This window comes from Nomascus leucogenys, chromosome 12 (genome assembly GCF_006542625.1).
Source record: "Nomascus leucogenys isolate Asia chromosome 12, Asia_NLE_v1, whole genome shotgun sequence".
Classification (NCBI taxonomy): Eukaryota; Metazoa; Chordata; class Mammalia; order Primates; family Hylobatidae; genus Nomascus; species Nomascus leucogenys.
Window position 1 is genome coordinate 49,598,434 of NC_044392.1, and position 25,603 is coordinate 49,624,036.

Here is a 25,603-nt window from a genome sequence, read left to right on the forward strand (position 1 = left end):
CAATCCTGTTGAAAAACAGATATGTGACCTTTCAAACAGAATTCAAAATAGCTGTTTTGAGGAAACTCAAAGAAATTCTAGGTAACACAGAGAAGGAATTCAGAATTCTGTCAGATAAATTCAACAAGGATGCAGTGAGCCAAGATTGCGCGACTACAACTCCAGCCTGGGCGACAGAGCCAGACTCTGTCTCAAAAAAAAAAAAAAAAAAAAAAGAGAGAAAGAGATTGAAATAATTAAAAAGAATCAAGCAGAAATTCTAGAGCTGAAAAATGCAATTGGCATACTGAAGAATGCATGCATCATCAGAGTCTTTTAACAGCAGAATTGATCAAGCAGGAAGAATTAGTGAGCTTGAAGACAGGCTATTTGAAAATACATGGAGGAGGCTGGGCGTGGTGGCTCACGCCTATAATCCTAGCACTTTGGGAGGCCAAGGCGGGTGGATCACCTGAGGTCAGGAGTTCTAGACCAGCCTGACGAACATAGCAAAACCCCATCTCTACTAAAAATACAAAATGAGCTGGGTGTGGTGGTGTGCACCTGTAATCCCAGCTACTCAGGAGGCTGAGGCAGGACAATCGCCTGAACCCGGAAGGCAGAGGTTGCAGTAAGCCGAGATCACGCCATTGCATCAGCCTGGGCAACAAGAGTGAAACTCTGTCTCAAAAAATAATAATAATAATAATAATAACAATACATGAAGGAGACAAAAGAAAAAAAAAAAACAATGAAGGAGGCCTACAGGATCTAGAAAATAGCCTCAAAAGGGCAAATCTAAGAGTTATTGCCCTTAAAGAGGAAGCATAGGGGTAGAAAAAAACATAGGGGTAGAAAGTTTATTCAAACGGGTAATAACAGAGAACTTCCCAAATCTAGAGAAAGAAATCAATATCCAAGTACAAAAAGGTTATAGAACACCAAGCAGATTTAACCCAAAGAAGACTACCTCAAGGCATTTAATCATCAAACTCCCAAAGGTCAAGGATAAAGAAAAGATTGTAAAAGCAGCAAGAGAACAGAAACAATATACAATGGAGCTCCAATACATCTGGCAGCAGACTTTTCAGTGGAAACCTTACAGGCCAGAACAGAGTGGCATAACATATTTAAAATGATGAAGGAAAAAAACATTTTACTCTACAACAGTATATCCAGCTAAATTATCCTTCAAACATGAAAGAGAAATAAACTTTCCAAGACAAACAATAGCTGAGAGATTTCATCAACACCAGACCTGTCCTACAAGAAATGCTAAAAGGAGTACTTCAATCAGAAAGCAAATGATGTTAATGAGCAATAAGAAATCATCTGAAGGTATGAAATTCATTGGTAATATTAAATACGCAGAAAAACACAAAATATCATAACACTGTAACTATGGTATGTAAACTACTCATCTTAAGTAGAAAGACTAAATGATGAGCCAATCAAAAGTAATAACTACAACAACTTTTCAAGACATAGTCCAATAAGGTATAAATAGTAACAAAAAGTTAAAAAGTGTGGGGATATATTTAAGGCATGGAGCCTTTATTCGTTTTCTTTTTGCTTGCTTGTTTGTTTATACAAACAGTGCTGTTATCAGGTTAAAATAACAGATTACAAGAGAGTATTTGCAAGCCTTGTGGTAACGGCAAACCTACAAACATACAACAAATACACAAAAAATAAAAAGTAAGAAACTAAATCATATCACCACAGAAAATCACCTTCACTAAAAGGAAGACAGGAAGGAAGGAAAGAAGGAAAAGATGATCACAAAACAACCATAAAACAAATAACAAAATGGCAAGAGTAAGGCCTTACTTATCAATAGGAACACTGAATGCAAATGGACTAAACTCTTCAATCAACAGACACACAGTGGCTGATAAATTAAAAAAAAACAAGAACCATTGATCTGTTGTCTCCAAGAAACATTCCTCACCTATAAAGACACACACAGATGGAAAATAAACAGATGGAAAAAGATATCCCATGACAATGGAAACCAAAACAGAGCAGAACTAGCTATACTTATATCAGACAAAATAGATTATAAGACAAAAATATAGGACAAGACAAAGAAGGTCACTATATAATGATAAAGGGGTAAATTCAGCAAGAGGATGTAACAATTTTAAATATATGTGCACCCAACACTGGAGCACCCTGATATATATTTAACATCTAAAGCAAATATTATTACAGCTAAAGAGAGAGACAGGCTCTAATACAGTAATAGCTGGAGACCTCAACACCCAACTTTCAGCACTGGACAGATCTTCCAGACAGAAAATCAACAAAGATACACTGGACTTCATCTGCATTATAGACCAAATGGATCTAACAGACATTTATAGAACACTTCATCCAATGACTGCAGAACACTCATTCTTTTCCTCAGCACATGGATCATTCTCAAGAGCAGACCATATGGTAGGTCACAAAACAAGTCTTAAAACATTTTTTAAAAATGGAATATCAAGTATTATAAATATCAAATAGTATCAATATGATCAAGTATCTGACCATAGTGATATTACAATAATATCAAGTATCTGACTATAATGGAATAAAACCAGAATCAAAAACGAGGAATTTTGGAAACTATTCAAGTACATGGAAATTAAACAATATACTCCTGAATGACCAGTGGGTCAATGGAGAAATTGAGAAGGAAATTAAAAAATTTATTGAAATAAATGATCATGAAAACATAACATGCCAAAACCTATGGGATACAGCAAAAGCAGTACTAAGAAGGAATTTTATAGTTATAAATGCCTACATCCAAAAAAGAAGAAAAATTTCAAACAATGATGCATCTTAAAGAAATAGAAAAGAGCAAACCAAACCCAATTAGTAGAAAGAAACAATAAAGATTAGAGCAGAAATAAATTAAAATGAAATGAAAAAATACAAAAAAAGAGCAATGAAACAAAAAGTTGGTTTTTTTGAAAAGTTAAACAGACAAACCTTTAGCCAGATTAAGAAAAAAAAAAAGAAGATCCACATAAAATCAGAGATGAAAAAGGAGATATTACAACTGACACTGAAGAAATTCAAAGGATCATTTGTGGCTACTATGATTAACTATATGCCAATAAATTATAAAATCTAAAAGAAATGGATAAATTCCTAGACATATACAACCTACAAAGATTGAACCGTGAAGAAATCCAAAACCTGAACATACTAATAACAAGCAACAAGATTGAAGCCATAATAAAGTCTCCAGTAAAGGAAAGCCCAGAACCCAGTGGCTTCACTGCTAAATTCTATCAGACATTTAAAGGAGAATTAATACCAATTCTAGGCAAACTATTTCAAAAAAAGAGAGGAGGAGGGAATACTTCTAAACTCATTCTATGAGGCCAGTATCACCTTGATACCAAAACCAGACAAAAATACATCAAAAAAGAAAACTACAGACCAATATCCCTGATGAATATTAATACAAAAATCCTCAACAAGATATTAGCAAAATGAATTCAACAATACATATAAAAAATCATCATGAGCAAGTAGGATATATCCTTGGGAATGTAAGGATGGTTCACAAACACAAATCAATCAATGTGACACAGCATATCAACAGAGTAAAGGACAAAAACCATATGATCATTTCAACTGATGCTGAAAAAGCATTTGATAAAACTCAACATCCTTTCATAATAAAAACCCCTCAAAAAACTGGGTATAGAAGGAAACTCAACATAATAAAAGCTATATACGACAGATCCACAGCTACTACCATCCTGAATGGGGAGAAACTGAAAGCCTTTCCTCTAAGATCTGGAACACAACAAGGATGCCCACTTTCACCACTGTTATTCAACATAGTACTAGAAGTCCCAGCTAGAGCAATCAGACAAGACAAAGTTATAAAGGGCATCCAAACTGGAAAAGAAGAAGTCAAATTATCCTTGTTTGCAGATGATATGATCTTATACTTGGAAAAACCTAAAGACTCCACCAAAAAACTATTAGAACTGATAAATAAATTCAGTAAAGTTGCAAGATACCAAATCAACAACAAAAATCAGTAGCATTTCTATACACCAACAGTGAACAATCTGAAAAAGAAATTAAAACACTATGAAAGAAAGGTGAAGAGAGGACACCAACAAATGGAAAAAGTATTCCATGTTCATGGATTGGAAGAATAAATATTGTTAAAATGTCCACACTACCCAAAGCGATCCACAGATTAAATGCAATCCCTATCAAAATACCAATGACATCCTCACAAAAACAGAAAAAAAAAACTATCCTAAAATTTATATGGAATCACCAAAGACCCAGAATAGCCAAAGATATCCTAAGAAAAAGAAGAAAACTGGGTGGGGTGTGGTGGCACACATCTGTAACCCAGCAATTTAGGAAGCTAAGGCAGGAGGATCTTGAGCCTAGGAGTTCAAGCCAGCCCGGGCAACCCAGCAAGACCCCCTGCCTCTATAAAAACTTAAAAAAATCGGTCAGGCATGGTGGCATGGGCCTATAGCCCCAGCTAGTGGGGAGGCTGAGGCAGGAGGATAGCCTGTGCCCAGGAAGTCAAGGCTGCAGTGAGCTGTGATCACACCACTGCACTCTGGTCTGGGTGACAAAGCTGAAAAAAAAAAACAACAACAGAAAATACACAGAAAAACACAAAATATCATAACACTGTAACATGGTATGTAAACTACTCATCTTAAGTAGAAAGACTAAATGATGAACCAATCAAAAGTAATAACTACAACAACTTTTCAAGACATAGTACAATAAGGTATAAATAGTAACAAAAAGTTAAAAAGTGTGGGGATATATTTAAGGCATGGAGCCTCTATTCATTTTCTTTTTGCTTGCTTGTTTGTTTATACAAACAGTGCTGTTATCAGGTTAAAATAACAGATTACAAGAGAGTATTTGCAAGCCTTGTGGTAACGGCAAACCTACAAACATACAACAAATACACACACACACACACACACACACAAAAACAACACTGTCTCTGAAAAAAAAAAAAAAAAAAAAAAAGAACAAAACTGGATATACTGGATAAACTGGAAAATCATATTACCTGACTTCAAATTATACTACAGAACTATAGTAACAAAAACAGCATGGTACTGGCATAAAAACAGACACACAGACCGATGGAACACAATAAAGAACTGAGAAACAAATCCACATACCTACAGTTAACTCATTTTCGACACAGGTGCCAAGAACGTGTACTGGGGAAAAGACCGTCTCTTCAATAAATAGTGCTGGGAAAACTGGATATCCATGTGCAAAAGAACGAAACTAGCCCCCTAACTCTTGCCATACACAAAAGTCACATCAAAATAGATTCAATAATTAAATCTAAATCCTCTAGCTATGAAACTACTACAAGAAAAAATCGGGGAAACTCTCCAGGACATCAGTCTGGGCAAAGATTTCTTAAGTAATACCCCACAAGCACAGTCAACCAAAGCAAAAATGGACAAATGGGATCACATTAAGCTAAAAAGCTTCTGCACAGCAAAGGAAACAATCAACAAAGTGAAAAAGCAACATACAGAATGGGAGAAAATATTTGCAAACTACTCATCTGACAAGGGATTAATAATCAGAATATATAAGGAGCTCAAACAACTCAACAGGAAAAAAAAAGAAATGCACATAAAAACTACAATGAGATATCATCTCACCCTAGTTAAAATGGCTTATATCCAAAAGAGAAGCAATAACAAATACTGGCAAGGATATGGAGAAAAGGGAACCCTTGTTTACTGTTAGTGGGAATGTAACTTAGTACAACCACTCAGAGAGCAGTTTGGAGGTTCCTCAAAAAACTAAAAATAGAACCATCATATGATCCAGCAATCCCACTGCTGGGTATATACCCAAAAGAAAGGAAATCAGTATTTTGAAGAGATATCCACATTCCCATGTTTGCTGCAGCACAGTTCACAACAGTCAAGATTTAGAAGCAACCTAAGCATCCATCAACGGATGAATGGATAAAGAACATGTGGTACTTAGGCCAGGTGCAGTGGCTCACGCCTGTAATCCCAGCACTTTGGGAGGCCGAGGTGGGCAGATCACCTGAGGTCAGGAGTTCGAGACCAGCCTCAACATGGAGAAACCTCATCTCTACTAAAAATACAAAATTAGCTGGGCATGGTGGTGCATGCCTGTAATCCCAGCTACTCGGGAGGCTGAGGCAGGAGAATTGCTTGAACCCGGGAGGTGGAGGTTGCAGTGAGCTGAGATTGAGCCATTGGACTCCAGCCTGGGCAACAAGAGCAAAACTCTGTCTCAGAAAAAAAAAAAAAAGAAAATGTGGTACTTATACACAATGGAGTACTATTCAGCCATAAAAAAAGAATGAGAGTCAGCCATTTGCAACAACATGGATGGAAGTGGAGGTCACTATGTTAAGTGAAATAAGCCAGGCACAGAAAGACAAACATCACATGTTCTCAATTATTTGTGGACTATAAAAATCAAAACAATTGAACCCATGGAGATAGAGAGTAGGATGGTTACCAGACTCTGGGAAGGGTAGTGGGGAATTGGGGGAGAGTCGGGGATGGTTAATGGGTACAAAAAAATAGGTAGAATTAATGAATAAGGCCTAGTATTTGATAGCACAATAGGGTGACTATAGTCAATAATAATTTAATTGTACATTTTTAAATTACTAAAAGAGTATAAATGGATTGTTTGTAACACAAAAGATAAATGTTTGAGGGGATGGATACCTCATTTTCCATGATGTGATTATTACACACCACATACCTGTATCAAAACATCTCATGTTCCCCAAAATATATACACCTACTACGTACCCACAAAAATTAAAAATAAAAAATTACATATATAAAAAGAGGAACAACTCTGAAAATGTATTCTACAAAAATATGGGAGTAAAGCAAAACAAAACAAACAATGTACTCTCACACTGGAAACAGGAGATGGTGGTAGTGAAGGGCAATCCCAGAAGGCCAGCTGTGCACCACAGTAGAATGCTGCCACTTCACACGGGGATAGAGGAAGAGGCTCCACAAGAGATTTCTTCAGAAAGTGGAAATCATGAACTACCTGATGGGTCTGAACTGAATGTCTTTAGAGGAGACTTAGACAACTGGTGAAGAGCATGGAGCTAAATTAATTATAAGTACACAGAAAATTAAGCAAATGAAAAAGGAGGGCAACAATTAGCTGGGGAAAAATAAAATGTAAATAAAGTGAAAAGTAAAGACAGTGTTTATTATATGGCTCTGTTGTAAATTTCACTATTTAGAGAGTCAATATTGTAAATACTGTACATTGACCTTATAAATATTATAATTATATTATAATATAGTTATAATATATTAAGGGGATGGGAGAGATGAAAAAGGTATGGGTATATGGTAGGAATGGAGAAGGAAAGACAGCTAGTGTCTCATCTTCAATAGTGGGAAATGAAGAGATGCTGCTGGCATCTGAAAAATTAAGTAACAGCAATATAACCAAGTTATAATGGAGACATAGAAGTAAATACCAAACAAACAAACAAACAAACCAATAAAAAACAGAGCTAAAAGAGGTGAAGGTGGTTGCCTATGGGGGGAGATGGAAATAAGTAGGGGCAACTACTGTTTTTCACAATAAACTGTGTAGAACTATTTGATGCTTTAAACTCTATGTATGTGTAATATGGGTGGAAAATTTTTGAACAGGTATACAGCCACAATGCTCATTTTCTGTTGTTTAAAAATATAAGAATACATATTTTAAAAATATGTATTTTTAAACTCCAGGATATCTTTACTTCTAAAACTTATCTATTTATCTTTCGTGAAATGGGATAGAATATTTTACAAATGTAATTCAGACCCAGGAGCAAAGCAGCCTGTCTAAGGACTCACAGGGAATTGGCAAAGTACCAACTATATTCAAACATAAAAAGAAATTGTGCCTTTCAAGAAGATCAATTCACCCACCTGATGAAAGAAGTAGGTAACAGCAAGGTCATTGTCATTTAAGAGAATTTCTTCTTCTGTTGTAAAAAGCCACTTTCGAATGGTCAAGCAGGTGCCTGGCACAGCTGATGTATAATTCTGAATGTAGAGTTTGTGAGGAAACTCATTAGGTGCCAATTTACGTACTAAAGGAAAGACAAAACACAGAAAGCTGGAGTGAAAAGATATAAGAAATTTCCCTAGTATAAACTATGTAAGGCAGATCAAGAATGATATGTTATCATTAACCAGAACATCATGTCAAATCCACCAAGGAGTTCTGCCTTGGGAGCACAAAACATTCTTATCTGTCCAGCCAAATATCCTTTCTAGCTATGACCATGGCCAGTCAAGTCTCAAGCTAACTAAAACCTATCACTTGAATGACAAGTGCTGTGGTTTGGATATTTGTCACCCCACAAAGTTCATGTTGAAATTTGATCCCCAATGTTAGAGGTGGGGCATAATGTGATCTCTACACACACCGTAAGTGGAAGAAAACAGCCTGAGGACCTTACCAGATGCCCAATTTTGAACCCAGTCTTAAAGATGTTTGGTAGACATCAGCTGAAAACCAGCAGAATCATGAGACAAACAGACCTTTTTTCTTTATAAATTACCCAGCCTCAGGTATTCCTTTATAGCAACACAAAATGGACTAAGACACAGATCAGTTAACATAACAACTCTGCAAACAGCACCAACTCCAAATTTAGTTAAAATATCTAATTCATTAGCTAGTTACAGCTCATCTCCACTAAACATCTTTAAAGCAAGCCTCTCCTCTTACCCACCTATGGTACATTCAGAGTCTCTCATGTGGCAATTCTCAATGAACTGCTTTTATTGTTAAGGCCAAAAGGTTTTTTCCAGCCCACCTCCAAAAATCCTACAGCATTCCTCAAACTGAAAAGTGCTATTCTGAGTAATGTTACTTCCTCTAACAGCCACTCAAGCAGGATAAAAAAAACTACCACTTTTAATTTCTAAATTGCCTTTTTGTGGAAAGGCTGAGTTTTCTTTTCTTTCCTTTTTTTTTTTTTTGAGACAGGGTCTCACTCTGTTGCCCAGGCTAGAGTGTTGTGGCACAATCATAGCTCATTGCAGCCTTAACCTCCTAGGCTCAACTGATCCTCCTACCTCAACTTCCTAGCTTGGACCACGTGCATGTGTCGCCATGCTTGGCTAATTTTTAAAATTTTTTTAGAGATGGCGGTCTATGTTGCCCAGGCTGGTCTCAAACTCTTGGGCTCAAGCAATCCTCCTGCCTCGGCCTCCCAAACTGCTGAGATTACTTCCTCTCTCAATGTTTACTTGGCTTTATAACACTACAAAAGACAGATTTAATATTTTCCATTTTATAGAAAGTGAAACTAAAGCTTAGAAAAAAAATAAGGTTAGAATCCAGATGTCCTGGTACCTTAGTAATCCTTTGTAACATAATTTACATCTGTCTAGTTACACTGCTGTGAGTTGGGAAGACAAAAAATATTAGGGAGATGGCTGCTTTAGGGGAATCAAAGTTATTCTACCTGGACCTGAGATAGCAAGGCAACCTAAATCTACCAAACTCTCCCCCTTTCTGGGATAAGGAAGGTCTAATCAACCAATATTATCTATATCAATTTTGGCCTTAGCCCTGTATAAATATATATGATACGGAAGAGACCCATAAACTGTAGGAAATCTATGTCACTCAGAGAGAACCCTCAGACTCTCTCCCCTTTGTAGTCTCAATGCAACCAATGTGACCACCATCCCTAGCTTTTATAAAATAAAATATAAATTTCCTGTCACCACGCAATAAAATTTCCTTGGAAGAGGAAATTTATTCACACAGAAACTTAAACGTATGCATTAAAACAAGGCTTTTAACCAATATATATCTTCCTAACTTCTGAAAACAGAAAGCCACACTTAAGAATCTTTACAAAAATCCTAAAGTACACTTAAAACAACATGTGGCTAAATAGAACATCCCATCTTTTTAAGCCTGTTTTATTGGAATACATGAATTTTGAACCTCAGATTTAAAAGAACCTCATGAAAGTATCTTCTGATTCATTGCTAGTTATAACCTATACTTACAAAAGAGGAAAAAGAATCAACAGTGATCAGACATGCTTATGACCTGAGTTTAATGGGATATGCTTGGTCTGATTGTTAGAGACAGTTCTAATGAGTGGGATCTCCCCTTGTCTTCAAGCTCTTCTGTAGGCAAATGTTTCTTTCTGATAGTATTAGAAAACAAAGCTTAGTATCAGCCACTGGTACTTACCAAAGGAGTGATTGATCACTTCAAATAAGGCAAAGTAATTCACTGTCGTACTGTCCATGCCAACCTTTGCTGCAATAGCCTAAGGTTAAACAGGATAGATTGGTTTCAAGAAAATTAAGTCAGACAATGCTTTAGGAAAATGCAGGTGTATGTCTGCGGAGGAGGGAAAGGGGAGAGGTTCTGCCATCTTGGCCTCACAAAAATTGCATTAATGGTCCATAGCTATCCTTCTTTGTATGTATGTGTACATGCATGCACACATACATATATATGAAAGAAAAGGGAAAAAACACCTGTATCTGCCCCAACAGCTATGATCTCTAAATATGAGTTTCTCCCTTCCAGTGTAAGCTGATAATAGTCTCTCCTTAAATATCAGCTTCCCTCTCTAAAATAACTTCATTCTTTTTTTAACACCACTTATAAGAAATGTACTTAATGGCACAGATCTTAAAAAGAAAACAAATCCTTAAATATCCAGTTTCACACATTCAGCCTACATTTAATACATTAACACAAAAAAAACTATATATTTGATTCTAGAGCATAAAATATTGTTTGTCAATTATATTCTGGCTAAACAAAATTTTTTTGTTTACTTTTTAGATGATCCATGTCTTATGTTGGGATCATTAGGCACCTCCATTTCCTAAGAATTACCATCATAATATCTACATAAAATAGCAAAATGCTAGGACAATAGAGGCATATTAAACAAGAATCACTCATTCTCTCTAGGAACTCAGGTCCTAACATGACAAATAAAAAAGAAATTGGAAAACTGTGTGCAAATAAATGACAATTACATACAAAGAAACAAAATTTCTTTTCAACATTAACCTCAATATAAGTAAGGTATTTCTTTTTCATGCCATTGTTTTGTTGATAAAACAAAGATAAAATGTTGATTATTAGTATCTCAGTAAGCCAAATGTGATTATATCCCTTCTTCTCATATCTGCTCACATATGAGGCCTAGGTTCATCCATGATGTGATAGAGGAGCTGGACATTATAAGTATTCTAAATTATCATTGTATATCGCACTGGATAGAAACTAAAATGCTTTCGAGGTTTAGAAAATAGTTTATAGCTAGAAGTCTCAGTAATAGGGTTGGGAGGAAAGTGTAAAAAACCTAAGCCTTGCTAGAGAAACACTGGAAAAAAGCAATCAAAACAAAACAAAAAGATCAGCAAGCTATAAAAATAGTACTTTTCTTGAAATTCTCTACCATTGTATAATTTCATAAATGCCTGAGATTCTCTGCATATATCATTTGCCGTAAAATACAGTGGATGAATAAACATATGGGGGATAGATTTTTTAATGTTTGCTACAAAAGAGAAATATATGCATTAGTACTCAGAAACCTGCTTGTCTCCCTGAAAATTCTGATCAAGTTAGGATTAAAGGCCAATGAAAAGGCATATACAGGCAATCATTACACCCAGCACGCAGATCATGATCTCTAAATACAGTTTCTCACTAAAAGAATAGGACTCCTTAGGGGAATGGCCTATTCTAGATATCTAGGGTAACAAATATACAAAGATGAGGCCAGAACATCTTATTGTACTAAAAAGCAAGGATAATATCATGAAAATACTAGGTTGCATCAAAAGCATACAGGAGCAGACATGAAGGAGCATTCATTGGCCAAAGATGGAACAATCTGAGCATCAAAAAGATAATATATGTTATTGATTAAATCACATTGAATCTAAAAACCCGATACTAAATTATTATATATAATATATACTATTTCATAATGCATTATATATTAAATAATATATATTATTTGTATATTATATTATTTAGTATATTATATAATTATATATAAAGTATATGTTTAACATGTAATATATCTTATATATTATTAATATATCATTATATTTATATATAATGATATATTTACTCTGAAAATCAGCAATGAAAGGAAAGGCTTAAGTATGTATCCTGTCTTTCCCACAAACTGGGAAATTATCTATTTCAAGATAATTAAATAGTGTTAGTTGACAAGGAAAAGTTATTTTCAGAAGAATTCTAGCTAATCGGTGGAAGAAATCAGAGTATTAGAAAATCAGCACTTTGTAATCTTTAATGAAATCACTGGTTAAGACAATAATCATCAATGGATCGATTCATTTGATGAAAGATCAGTGGTGAATTTTACGAAGAAAAGATCAGATTTCACCACCTAGACCTACTGGTTAACCCTAGTACCACTAAAATGGGATAACCCAGTATTGTGTACTTGTTGTTGAGAAGCAATATAAAGTATACAGGACCAATTATGAAGTATTATCAAAAAAGCCGAACCTGAATCTAATTGAGCCTCTAGAGCAAACTTCCGTTTATAGAAAATATAGAGACACAGAAGGACATATTAAATGACACCACCAGAAAACAAACACATACGTTCAGAATATGGGTCATTCCACAGGACACTGACCCATTTCTGCAACAAAACAATGGCATGAAAAAAAAAAATGGGGAGCAGTGGGGAGTGTTCTATATTAAAACAAATATAAAAATCAAATGTGAGGCCGGGGTGGTGGCTCATGCCTGTAATCCCAGCACTTTGGGAGGCCGACACAGGAGGATCATGAGGTCAGGAGATCCAGACCATCCTGGCTAACACAGTGAAACCCCATCTCTACCAAAAATACAAAAAATTAGCCAGGCGTGGTGGCGGGCTCCTGTAGTCCCAGCTGCTCAGGAGGCTGAGGCAGGAGAATAGCGTGAACCCATGAAGTGGAGCTTGCAGTGAGCCGAGATCGCACCACTGCACTCCAGCCTGGGCGACAGAGTGAGACTCCATCTCAAAAAAAAAAAAAAAAAAAAAAAAAAAAAAAAAAAAAAATCAAATGTGATCTAAGGACCTTGTTTAGATTCAGATTTTAACAAATCAAATGTAAAAAATCATTTTTAGACAACTGGAAAAATGTGACTATGAAGTAGTTATTAGGCAATACCAAGGCAATAGTGCCAATTTTTAAGGTTTGATAATGGCACTGTGGTTTTGTAAGAAGATGCATACTGAAGTACACACAGGTCTGATAACATGGGATTTGCCTTTAAATACTTAAAGGAAAAGAAAAAAGATATATATAAATAACGCAAATGTGGCAAAATCTTGATAATTATTAAATATAAATGATTACTATATGGAGATTCATTATACTATTCTGTTTTCATGTGTGTTATGGTTTTTTTACAATAAAAAAAGGAGGAGTTGGCCGGGCGTGGTGTCTCACGCCTGTAATCCCAGCACTTTGGGAGGCCGAGATGGGGGGATCATGAGATCAGGAGATCAAGACCATCCTGGCCAACATGGTGAGACCTCGTGTCTCTACTAAAAACACAAAAATTAGCCGGGTATGGTGGCAGGCACCTGTAGTCCCAGCTACTCAGGAGGCTGAGGCAGGAGAATCACTTGAACCCAGGAGGCAGAGGTTGCAGTAAGCAGAGATTGCGCCACTGCACTCCAGCCTGGGTGACAGAGCAACACTCCATCTCCAAAAAAAAAAGGAGGGGTTAATCACAACTACTACAACCTGGGATATTTACTGTACCTTTCTTTAAAGGAGGGCAAAGTACTTTCGCATTAATGATAACAATAGTAGCTAACATTTAATAAATGGATTATGTGCCAGACACCCTAAGCACTTTATATGTATTGACTCATTTAATCTATCTTCCTTAGCTTCACACCATCCAATGTCAAGTCTACATGTTCATTTAATTTACCTGATATACTTGGTCTGTAGTACTGTTCTTTTTAACCCTGACTGTAACCGTTGTTCCATCTGGTAATGCTACTCTCAGCTCTACGTCGGACACACCATTGTAGTTCTGGGGGAAAAGACATAGAGAAATAATTTATGGCCCAGTATATCTTCACTCTCCCTGTAACGAGCTAGCTATACAATAACCTAAAACGTGGTAGAGAGGAAGTGAGTTCCAATGAAAATGGGAAAAAAGTCAATACATTTACAAGTCATAAAGCTGACTTTAGGGCTGCAGCAGAAGTTAACCTTTAAGATAAGCAGGAAGGAAAGAAACACGTTGAAGCCAACGTGTTCACATTTCAAAACAGGAAACTTGCGTGAAACAGTCTAGGTCAAACACAGATGAGATTTTTGATTCGCTTCCCTCTCCCCATTCAGAATTCACAAATGAGAGGAGAAAATAACTGAAAGCAGTAGTTTCTATGTATATTCTCTGGTATTAATGGTCAGGCATATAGACTGGATCAAGAGATATACTAAGTTTCTTTCTGAACCCTGAAATAATCAGGAGATTGTTAAAAGAAAAAATGGATACCTGAGTCTCACCCATTTTTCCTTTCAAAGCTAGCCTGATGCCCAATTTTCTTCTAGCAAAAGGTAAACAATTCTTACTTTCCTTAATTCAAAAGAAATCCTCTTACTGCTTTTGATGATAACACATTGCTCTAACCTTGTAATTTTTACTAGAGAGAAAATTATTTCAGACCAAGTCCATTTTCATTTACCACTTTTAAAAAAGTACTACTCATTGCCTGAAACGATCATAAGCATTGCTTTATTGTAAGCCCTTGCCTATAAGAAATTTATAATCTAGTGGGAAAACAAGGCATATACATATAAGTAGTGGATAACACACTACTATATTAGCACTAAACATTCATTGTTCTATTCAATTAATATTTATTAAGCACCTACAACATGCTTGATGCTGTGGTAAGGCACTGGGAATATAAAGATGGTCAAGATTTAGCTCTTACCTACAGGTAGCTCACACTCTTGTAAGCTAAAAATATAAAGCGACAATCTGATTATATGTACAAAAATTAGAGAATGAGATAGCAACAAGTGATCACTGAATGGAACTAATTGCAAAAGTTTTTGGTGGAATGAAAAATTGATGAAAACTCATCAGGGATGGCTTCAAAGAGAAAGTGGACCTGGCACTTCAAAGAGAAAGTGGACCTAGGTCTTAAAGGATAGATAAGTAGGATACATATAAAAAGGAAGTAGAAAAAATGGAGTCCTTCGGAGAGCTTATGGAAATTTAACCCATAATCAATACCTTTAACTTATTTTCCCCCACAAGGAGCCAAGAGGAAAATAATCACTAAAGGAGATATTCACCTACCTCATCGGATTCTGATAGGAATTCCTGCATGATGTCACTCTCACCAATTACTCGTATTGAACACACTGTAGAAAATAAAGATAAAATCTGGCATAAGGCCTTAAAATCAAGAATATAAAGTCAAAGACATATCAAAGTTTAAGTTTAAATCATCAGTTTTAAGTTTAGATCATCAGTAGCAGGCAATAATGAGGCAGCAAACCATGCCTGGCATACAAGATTTTAAGGCATGACAAACATTCATCTAAATATGATCAGAACAAAGAAATAATAGAAAATACAAAGATGTAGCTTGCTAAAAATATTAAACATAACCAGAGAAGAGAAATAAAAGTTCAGTAAACATAACTTTGCAGTCTTGTGTGACCTATTAACATCCAGAACAACAGAACATGGGGTAAAGAGGCAGTGGTAGGGAAAGATTAATCAGGAATAAACCAAATATAAAATTGAAATACTAAAGGAAAAATATTTATTTGGCCTAAAAACAGGCCAGTCAGAGAACCACAAAAATTAAAAGCCATTTTGGGAAAACTGGGGTAGGTAATTAAGAATTCACATCATTTCACCTTACTGACTTCAGCTTCAAAACAACAACCAAAAAAAAAAAAAGCGGGGGGGAGGTGTGATGGGATAGGAAAGCAAGCAGGCAGGTAAGGTAGGCAGCTAATCCTCTAAATTTAAGAAAGTTAATTTCCTGACACTCTCATGAGAATGGTAAATTAAACTGGTGACTTTACTTCGTTTGATTTTTTAAAATTGTACCCTTTCTCATTTCCCAAGGGCTTTGTTCAGAGAGGCCAGTCCATGTTAGAAAAAGCTAAAAACAGATAAAGAAGTTCCACTACCTTCTATGGGGAAAATGGTTTCTCTTCACGACAAGGCTCCCTACAAAAGTTTTTAAAATATTCAACTAGGTCAGTTAGTTACAAGGAAACAGAATGATTACATATCACGTAAAACTGTTATTCTATAAACTAGTATTTTAGAGAAAAACCTATTGAACAGCTACCAAATAATACAACTTTATAATGTAGCAAGGAAAGGTCTCTCCCCTGAGCCACAAGATGAGCTATCTTATTGAGGAGATCTGTGTCATTTCCCTGCCTTTCTAGACAAACAAATGTTTCACCATCCACATCCACAGACTCCTGATGTATCATTTGGAGGCACTGAGATAACAAGTAAATTTCAATACAGGGCCAGGTGCAGTGGCTCAGGCCTCTATACAAATGTTTCACCATCCACATCCACAGACTCCTGATGTATCATCTGGAGGCAGTGAGATAACAAGGAAATTTCAATACAGGGCTAGGTGCAGTGGTTCATGCCTGTAATCCTAGCACTTTGGGAGGCGAAGGCGGGCGGATCACCTGAGGTCAGAAGTTCGAGACCCGCTTGGCCAACTTGGGGAAACCCCGTCTCTACTAAAAATACAAAAATCAGGCGGGCATGTGGTGTGCTTCTGTAGTCCCAGCTACTCGGGAGGCCAAGGCAGGAGAATCGCTTGAACCTGGGAGGCAGAGGTTGCAGTGAGCCAAGGTCACGCCACTGCCCTCCAGCCTGGGCAACAGAGAGAGACTCTGTCTCAAAACAAAACAAAACAAAAAATTCAATACAGAAATATTAGTATCTACCTTTGGCCTGCTTAGAACAAGGGCACTCCAGATTACCTACAACTCAGCAAACCTATCTATGAATACCTATAAAATGAATGAAGTTTTCATGTAGGATACACCAGTAAGCCAAGAATCATTTTAATAAAAATGTCTTAAATATTTAAAATGTCTTAATATTGCCCACTTAGTTCCCAAATCAATTCAGCATATTGCTGAGTCTATATGTGTTTGCTGGAAGATAATATAACCCTAAAAATAAAGGTCCATGTAATCCCAGCACTTTGGGAGGCCGAGGCGGGCGGATCACGAGGTCAAGAGATCGAGACCATCCTGGCCAACATGGTGAAACCCTGACTCTACTAAAAATACAAAAATTGGCTGGGCGTGGTGACATGTGCCTATAGTCCCAGCTACTCAGGAGGCTGAGGCAGGAGAATCACTTGAACTCAGGAGGCGGAGGATGCAGTGAGCCGAGATCATGCCACTGCACTCCAGCCTGGCGACAGCGCGAGACTCTGTCTAAAAAAAAAAAGTCCATTAGGCATCACCAAATGCATCAAAAACTAAATATTCATTTTTCTGTTGTTGTTAAGCATTCAACAAACCAATGAAACAGGCTACTGATCACTGTACTGGACATTTCAGTTTTGCCTTCAAAGTTCAGATCGTTCAATACTTAGTCAGAAACCTGACTTACACTCACTACTGAATTTCCAGAAATTCAGCTATGCAGTTTAGAAGTTGCATATCTAGAACCTACGTCTACTCAATATAGTAGAGTTTGATGGTTTGGATTACCTTTTTCTAGATATTCTTCCAATCCTCGACGTCGGGCATCTAATTGTTGTTCTGATAATGAAAATGGCCACTTCCCTGGGAGTCGAGGAAATGTAAAGTTGGCAAACTCTCTCTTCAGGTTCTGGTGTAGGATAGCAAACTCCCGGTACCGCTTAGAACACAGCTGCCTCCCTGCCATGTAAACATTATATACCTGGTGAAGGAGAAGAACAAAAGAAAACCATACTTAATACAAATTAAATCACAGAATCATCTAGTCAGGCTTAGATGATATTGGTTAGATGCATTCTGCTATGCATTTAACAAAGACTATATTCAAGGTCACTTTAAAGTAAGACTTACTTTTGACAAACATGCGTAAAGTTATATGTATAAAAAAGGACTACCAAAGGAGCATGATCTTCTTTTTGTTTTTTTGGGTTTTTTTTGAGATGGAGTCTCACTCTGTTGCCCGGGCTGGAGTGCAGTGGCATGATCTCAGCTCACTGTAACCACCGCCTCCCAGGTTCAAGCAATTCTCCTGCCTCAGCCTCCTGAATAGCTGGGATTACAGGCATCCGCCACCATACCTGGCTAATTTTTGTATTTTTAGTAGAGAAGGGGTCTCACCATGTTGGCCAGGCTGGTCTCGACCTCTTGACCTCAGGTGATCCACCCACCTTGAACCACCGCACCTAGCAGGAGGAGCATGATCTTATTTTTGCTATTAAAATGGCCTCTCGCATACTTGTAAATATCTTCAAAGGCAATTATCAGTTTTTAAGGGTGGATTTTATTTTCAGAAAGTTAAAAGTCATTTGAAGCCAATGTGGTAAATATAGGGAGTCAATAAGCAAGCAAATTTGAAGGGAGCTGAAAACCTAGGGTTGATTATAAAGCAATGTAACTGATACTTGTGTGTGGCCTAAACTGGCTCTAAAGTTGATTCCAAAGGCCTAAAAATGATTTAAGCGGCCTGGGCACAGTGGCTCACGTCTGTAATTCCAGCACACTTTGGGAGGCCGACAGGAGGGCAGATTGCTCGAGTCCAAGAGTTCAAGACCAGCCTGGGCAACATGGTGAAACCCCAACTCTACAAAATAATACAAAAATGAAGCTGGGCATGGTGGCATGCGCCTGTAGTCCCAGGAGGCTAAGGTGGGAGGATTGTTTGAATCCAGGAGGCACAGGAAGCAGTGAGCCACGATCCTGCCACTACACTCCAGCCTGGACAACAGAAGGACACACTGTCTCAAAAAAACAAAATGATTTCAGCAACAGTGGAATTTTTGTTAGTAAACAGATAATGTGAAAAGCAAAATAAAAGCTAAGCTAAGACCTTGAAAATAATTTAATTTAAACCATATAGTCTCTGCCTCCTCTATCCCACGTCCTTATGTCCCTGTTTCTCTGACCGCAAAAAGTTATATCCATAACCATGTTCATGATTCCCTTGCTTTTCTTTTTATATATTTTTTGCATTTATATATAATCCTTAAATTTTTATTTTTATTCTAATTTTAAAGGAGATTTTGGTTTTATAAAAATAGAGTATCAAGATGAGTGATACTTCAAAGGACTTACTTTTTTCAGTAAATATTATACTATAGTCTCATCACAACATTATATGTCTTTGTGGTATACTCTGCTGCATACAGCATTTTGTTGTGTGAATATATCATAGTTGCTCGTTTGTTTTTAATCTGTTCTCCCACTCATGAGCACTTGGGTTGTTTCTGGATTTTAGCTACCATGAATAATGCTGCTGTTAACATTTGTATAAATGCCTCCTGCTGTACATGCAAAAGATATTCTTTTGAGTATAACCCTGAGTGAACTGCAGAGTTATATGCACATTCAACCTCAGGAGATAATACCAAAATGTAAGCTAAAGTGGTTGTACCAATTTATTCTCTTTCAGCAATATATAAAAAGATCCTCTTAATTTTGCCAATGGAATTGGTGTGAAAAGATTTCTTACTGTGATCCTAATTACTAATGATGTTTAATATATCTCTTCATATACTTATTGACCATGTGAGTGTCATTTTTTGTAAAGTACCTAATCATGCGTTTTGCCTACCTTCATATTAAATTTTTTGGCTTTTCTTATTGATTTATGGAGTTCTTTATATATTGACATAATCTGTTTCATTTGTGTGTATTGTGAATATCTTCTTCCAGTTTGTCACTGGTCTTTTTTTTTTTTTGAGACAGAGTCTCGCTCTGTCACCCAGGCTAGAGTGCAGTGGTGCGATGTCTGCTCACTGCAAGCTCCGTCCCCCGGGTTCACGCCATTCTCCTGCCTCTGCCTCCCAAATAGCTGAGACTACAGGTACCCACCACCATGGCCGGCTAATTTTTTGTATTTTTAGTAGAGACGGGGTTTCACCGTGTTAGCCAGGATGGTCTTGATCTCTTGACCTCATGATCCACCCGCCTCAGCCTCCCAAAGTGCTGGGATTACAGGTGTGAGCCATCGCGCCCGGCCAAGAGCTTTTAATTTTTTGTTTTGTCATTTAAGTCCTTAATCCATCTGGAACTTATTCCTCTATATAATATGAAGTAGAGTTCCACTGGCATTTCTTTTAAAGCCAAGAATATTTAAAGTCAACTTTTAATCAAATTATCCCTAAATAAAAAATATTCTCCATTTACAGAACAATCTGTGGACTTCCAGGTGGTAATTAACCTCCCATTAAATACAACCAGAAAACTGGACACAATATAGGCAACAACTATTTTCAGACACTGGACAACAGGCAGCTAAGAACTGTGATCCCTGAGAAAAGGGAAGCAAACAAGATGAGCCCTAACATAATCTCAGCTTTCTGCCTAGAGGTAACTCCTAAACTGCAGCTCAGGGAGGGGTACCCAAACAGAGTTTGGCAACTTCACTGAGTTGAATAAACAGAGACTGAAGTTCAAGGAGGCCAAAGCAGCTACAATTTGCAGGACTAAGCATGCAAGAGGGAGCTAAAGCAAGACATAGCTCCAGAAATCTGTATTAAGTTCCCTTGAATTTTGACTGAATAACAATCTAAGGAAAGAACTATTATCAGCCGGGAGCAGTAAATAAACAATTCCCAGAGTTCACACAGGTTATGGAATCATTCAACTTCCCTCCAGCCAGAATAAAGAGACCTCCCTAAATCTGCATGGAATTTAGAAGGGAACTCAAAAAGACCATGCTTTAGGAATGAAGCTAAATTGGTTCTAGAGTAAAAGGTACTCTAAACTACTCAAAAAGAGCTTAAAAACAAAGCTAAAAAGGACCAAAGTGATCTTTAAGTAGCTTAACTGTATGCCAGGAAAAAAAAAAAATACAACACTCTTTAAAGAAATATAACAAAATCGCCAGGGGCGGTGGCTCACGCTTGTAATCCCAGCACTTTGGGAGGCCGAGGCGGGCGGATCACGAGGTCAGGAGATCGAGACCATGGTGAAACCCCGTCTCTACTAAAAACACAAAAAATTAGCCAGGCATGGTGGCGGGCGCCTGTAGTCCCAGCTACCCGGAGAGGCTGAGGCAGGAGAATGGCGTGAACCCGGGAGGTGGAGCTTGCAGTGAGCCGAGATCGCACCACTGCACTCCAGCCTGGGGGACAGAGCAAGACTCCGTCTCAAAAAAAAAAAAAAAAAAAGAAATACAACAAAATCTAGCACCCAATAACACTGCATTCACAACATACAATATCCAATCAAAAATTACTAGACATATAAAAAAGCATGAAAATTTGACCTATGACCAGGATAAAAATTAGTCAGTAGAAACAGGCTCAGAAATTACCAAGACAAAAGAATCAGTAGACAAGGACATTAAGCAGCTATCATGTATTAAGAAGTGGGATTACAAAGTGTATTAAGTGGGATCTTTAAGAGGTAATAGCAAAACTCTCGTGATTAATGTCATTATTGAGGCAGTGGGTTATTTATCTCAGGAGTTTGGGCCCCATTTTCTCTCTGTCTCACATGCACTTCCCCAGCAGGGAATGCCTTCCTCCATGTTATAACACAACAAAAAGGCCTGCACCAGATGTGGCCCCTTGATATTAGACTTCCCAGGCTCTAGAACTGTGAGCCAAATAAATCTCTTTTCTTTATAAATTACCTACAATTGGGCCAGGCGCGGTGTCTCAAGCCTGTAATCCCAGCACTTTGGGAGGCCGAGGTGGGCGGATCACGAGGTCAGGAGATCGAGACCATCCAGGGTAACACGGTGAAACCCCGTCTCTACTAAAAATACAAAAAATTAGCCGGGCGTGTTGGCGGGCGCCTGTAGTCCCAGCTACTTGGGAGGCTGAGGCAGGAGAATGGCATGAACCCGATAGGCGGAGCTTGCAGTGAGCCGAGATCCCCCCACCGCACTCCAGCCTGGGGGACAGAGAAAGACTCCGTCTCAAAAAAAAAAAAAAATTACCTACAATCTGTGTTATTCTATTAAAGCAGCGAAAACAGGCTAAGACAGGCAGTAAATCCTCTCATTCACAGTGCACAGGCAAAGATCCACTTCTTCTGGGGAAGGAGTAAAAGTAAAATACTCTATACCCCTGGGGAGAGGCAGGAAACCATATTAGGCCCAGGTTCCTCCACTGTTACCAAGCAGAGGTCTGCTATAGCTGAGGGAGGCACAGGAAACGCTTTCCCAAGACTAACCACAGATACAAAGCCAAGTTTGGCTGCAGTAAGAAGGAAGGGAAAAAGAATTAGGACACAGAGACACAGATTCTGCCTAAGACTAAGGGTGAACTACACAACATCTACCTCTACCATGAGTCCAGCCCAAGTAAAAAGCAAGAGCAGTCTACCAGTAGCAGAGGGGTAAGAATGTAAAGAGAGAACTTGTCTGTGGTACCGGTATGCACAGGTGGCTGAAAGCCTGAGGACAAAACACTGAAAAAAACCCTCTGGGGCCGGCCGGGCACGGTGGCTCACGCCTGTAATCCCAGCACTTTGGGAGGCCAAGATGGGTGGATCACGAGGTCAAAAGATCGAGACTGTCCCAGCCAACATGCTGAAACTCCGTCTCTACTAAAAATACAAAAATTAGCTGGGCGTGGTGGTGTGAGCCTGTAGTCCCAACTACTAGGGAGGATGAGGCAGGAGAATCACTTGAACCCGGGAGGTGGAGGTTGCAGTGAGCCAAGATTGCACCACTGCACTCCAACCTGGTGACAGAGCAAGACTCCGTCTCAAAAAAAAAAAAAAAAAAAAAAAAAAACTCTCCAGGCTGGGCACAGTGGCTCTTGTCTATAATCCCAGCACTTTGGGAGGCCAAGGCAGGAGGATCACTTGAATCCAGGATTTTGACACCAGCCTGGGCAAAATAGTGGGACTGTGTCTCTACAAAAAGTAAAAAAAAATTAGCCAGATGTGATGACGTGTGCTTGTGGTCCCAGCTACTTGGTAGGCTAAAGCAGGAGGAATGCTTAAGCCAGGAAGTCAAGGCTGCAAAAAGCCATTATTGTGCAACTGCACTCCAGTCTGAGTGACAGAAGGAGAGCTTGTCTCAAAAAACAAAAAATAAATAAATTTAAAAACCTCCAGAACCCCAGCCCTCACTCTAAGCACAAGGTAATAGCAACCCATTGCTAGAGAAACTTGAGGCCTATGGCACAGTAAAGGTAATGATAGCTATAACAAAATCCAAGCCCAGCTTAACTGACTAAATTCCCTAACAGAAGAGTATTGCCCATTTCCAAGTTCAAACACTATTTACTTCAGTCATCTCTACTATTATTCCACACATGATGCTTGACATTCAGTTAAATATTACAGAACAAAAATGCAAACAAACAAACAAACAAACAAACAAAAAAAAACAGGCTGGGTGTGGTGGCTCACACCTGTAATCCTAGCATTTTGGGAGGCCGAGGCAGGTGATCACCAGAGGTCAGGAGTTCAAGACCAGCCTGACCAAAATGGAGAAACCCTGTCTCTACTAAAAATACAAAATTAGCCAGGCATGGTGGCACATGCCTGTAATTCGAGCTACTCAGGAGGCTGAGGCAGGAGAATTGCTTGAACCTGGGAGGCGGAGGTTGCAGTGGGCCAAGATCGAGCCATTGTACTCCAGCTTGGGCAACAAGAGAAAATCTCCATCTCAAAAAAAAAAAAAAAAGAAAGAAAGAAACCCAACATTATGTCAAGAGATAAAACAGTCTCAGAGATGACCCAGATGTTGAAATTATCGGCAGTATATTATTAGAATAACAATGATTAACAATGTTAAAGATCTCATGCAAAAGGAAAAGGCGGAAAACATGTATGAACAGATACAGAATTTTAGCAGGTGTGAAAATTACAAGCAAATATCAAATGAAAGTGATAGAAATAAAAGGCATGGGCTGGGCGCAGTGGCTCACGCCTGTAATTCCAGCACTTTGGGAGGTCAAGGCGGGTGGATCACAACGTCAGGAGTTCGAGACCAGCCTGGCCAATATGGTGAAATGCTGTCTCTACTAAAAAAATACAAAAATTAGCCAGGTGTGGTAGCGGCTGCCTATAGTCCCAGCTACTCGGGAGGCTAAGGCAGGAGAATCGCATGAACTTGGGAGGCGGAGGTTGCGGTGAGCTGAGATCACACCACTGCACTCCAGCCTAGGCGACAGAGCAAGGCTCTGTTTGAAAAAAAAAAAAAAAGGCGTGGTATCAAAGATGAAGAGTTCCTCTAACAGTCTCATCAGCAGACTGGACACAGCTGAGGAAAAAATCAGCAAACTTAATGATAGGTCAATAAAAATTATCTAAAGAGAAAAATAAGAGCTAAAATAGAATAAAACACCCAAAAGCTCTAGGACAGTATGAAACAGTGTAAAACACAGGTAATTAGAACCTCCAGAAAGGCAAGAGAAAAAGAATGGGCTGAAGAAATATCTGAAAACATACTGGCTGATAGTTTTCCAAAAATAATAAAAGATATCAAACCACATATTCCTCAAGCAGGATAAATAAGAAACAACCACCTAGACATGTAAAAATGAAACTCTGAAAACTAAAGATAAGGAGAAAATGCTGCAGGCCAGGTGCAGTGGCTCAGGCCTGTAATCTCAGCGCTTTGGGAGTCTGAGGAAGGAGGATTGCTTGAGGCTGAGAGTGTGAGAACAGCCTGGGGAACATAGCAAGACCCCATCTCTACTAAAAATTTTTAAAATTAGGTGGCCAGGTGCAGTGGCCGACACCTGTAATCCCAACATCTTGAGAGGCTGAAGTGGGCAGATCACTTGAGGCCAGAAGTCCGAGGCCAGCCTGACCAACATGGTGAAACCCTGTCTTGAGTAAAAATACAAAAATTAGCCGGGTGTGGTGGCGTACACCTGTAGTCCCAGCTACTTGGGAGGCTGAGGCAGAAGAATTGCTTGATCCCGGGAGGTGGAGGTTGCAGCGAGCCAAGATGGTGCTACTGAACTCCAGCCTGGGCAACACAGTGAGACCCTATCTCAAAAAAATAAAATAATAAAATAAAATAAAATATAAAAGTTAGACAGGTACAGTGGCACATTCCTGTAGTTCCAGCTACTCGGAACGCTGAGTCAGGAGGATCACTTGAGCCCAAGAGGTCAAGGCTGCAGTGGGCTATTATTGCACCATTGCACTCCAGCCTGGATGACTGAGTGAGACCTTGTCTCTGTTTTTTAAAAGGAGAGTAAACTTTGAAGGTAGCCAGAGAGGGCTAAAACAATCCATAGAAAAGACCAAAAAATAAAACAAGCAGGCTTCTCATCAGAAACTATGAAAACCAGAAGACTGGAGTGATTTTTGTTTTAAATCGAGACAGGGTTTAGCTCTGTCTCCCAGGTTGGAGTGGACTGGCATGACCATAGCTC

At 38.3% G+C, this 25,603-nt stretch overlaps 1 protein-coding gene across 2 annotated transcripts in view; it reads right to left on the bottom strand.

The window, feature by feature from the left end:
* SNX27 (sorting nexin 27) overlaps positions 1–25,603 on the bottom strand; it is an 85,377-nt gene that overhangs the window by 24,685 nt on the left and 35,089 nt on the right. For both annotated transcript variants that reach the window (XM_030824533.1, XM_030824535.1), the window contains exons 3-7: positions 17,799–17,991; positions 15,382–15,446; positions 13,993–14,097; positions 10,243–10,321; positions 7,947–8,110 (exon numbers count right to left, since the gene is read on the bottom strand). In XM_030824533.1, coding sequence (XP_030680393.1) covers positions 7,947–8,110; positions 10,243–10,321; positions 13,993–14,097; positions 15,382–15,446; positions 17,799–17,991 — 606 coding nt within the window. The remainder of the gene's footprint in view (positions 1–7,946; positions 8,111–10,242; positions 10,322–13,992; positions 14,098–15,381; positions 15,447–17,798; positions 17,992–25,603) is intronic.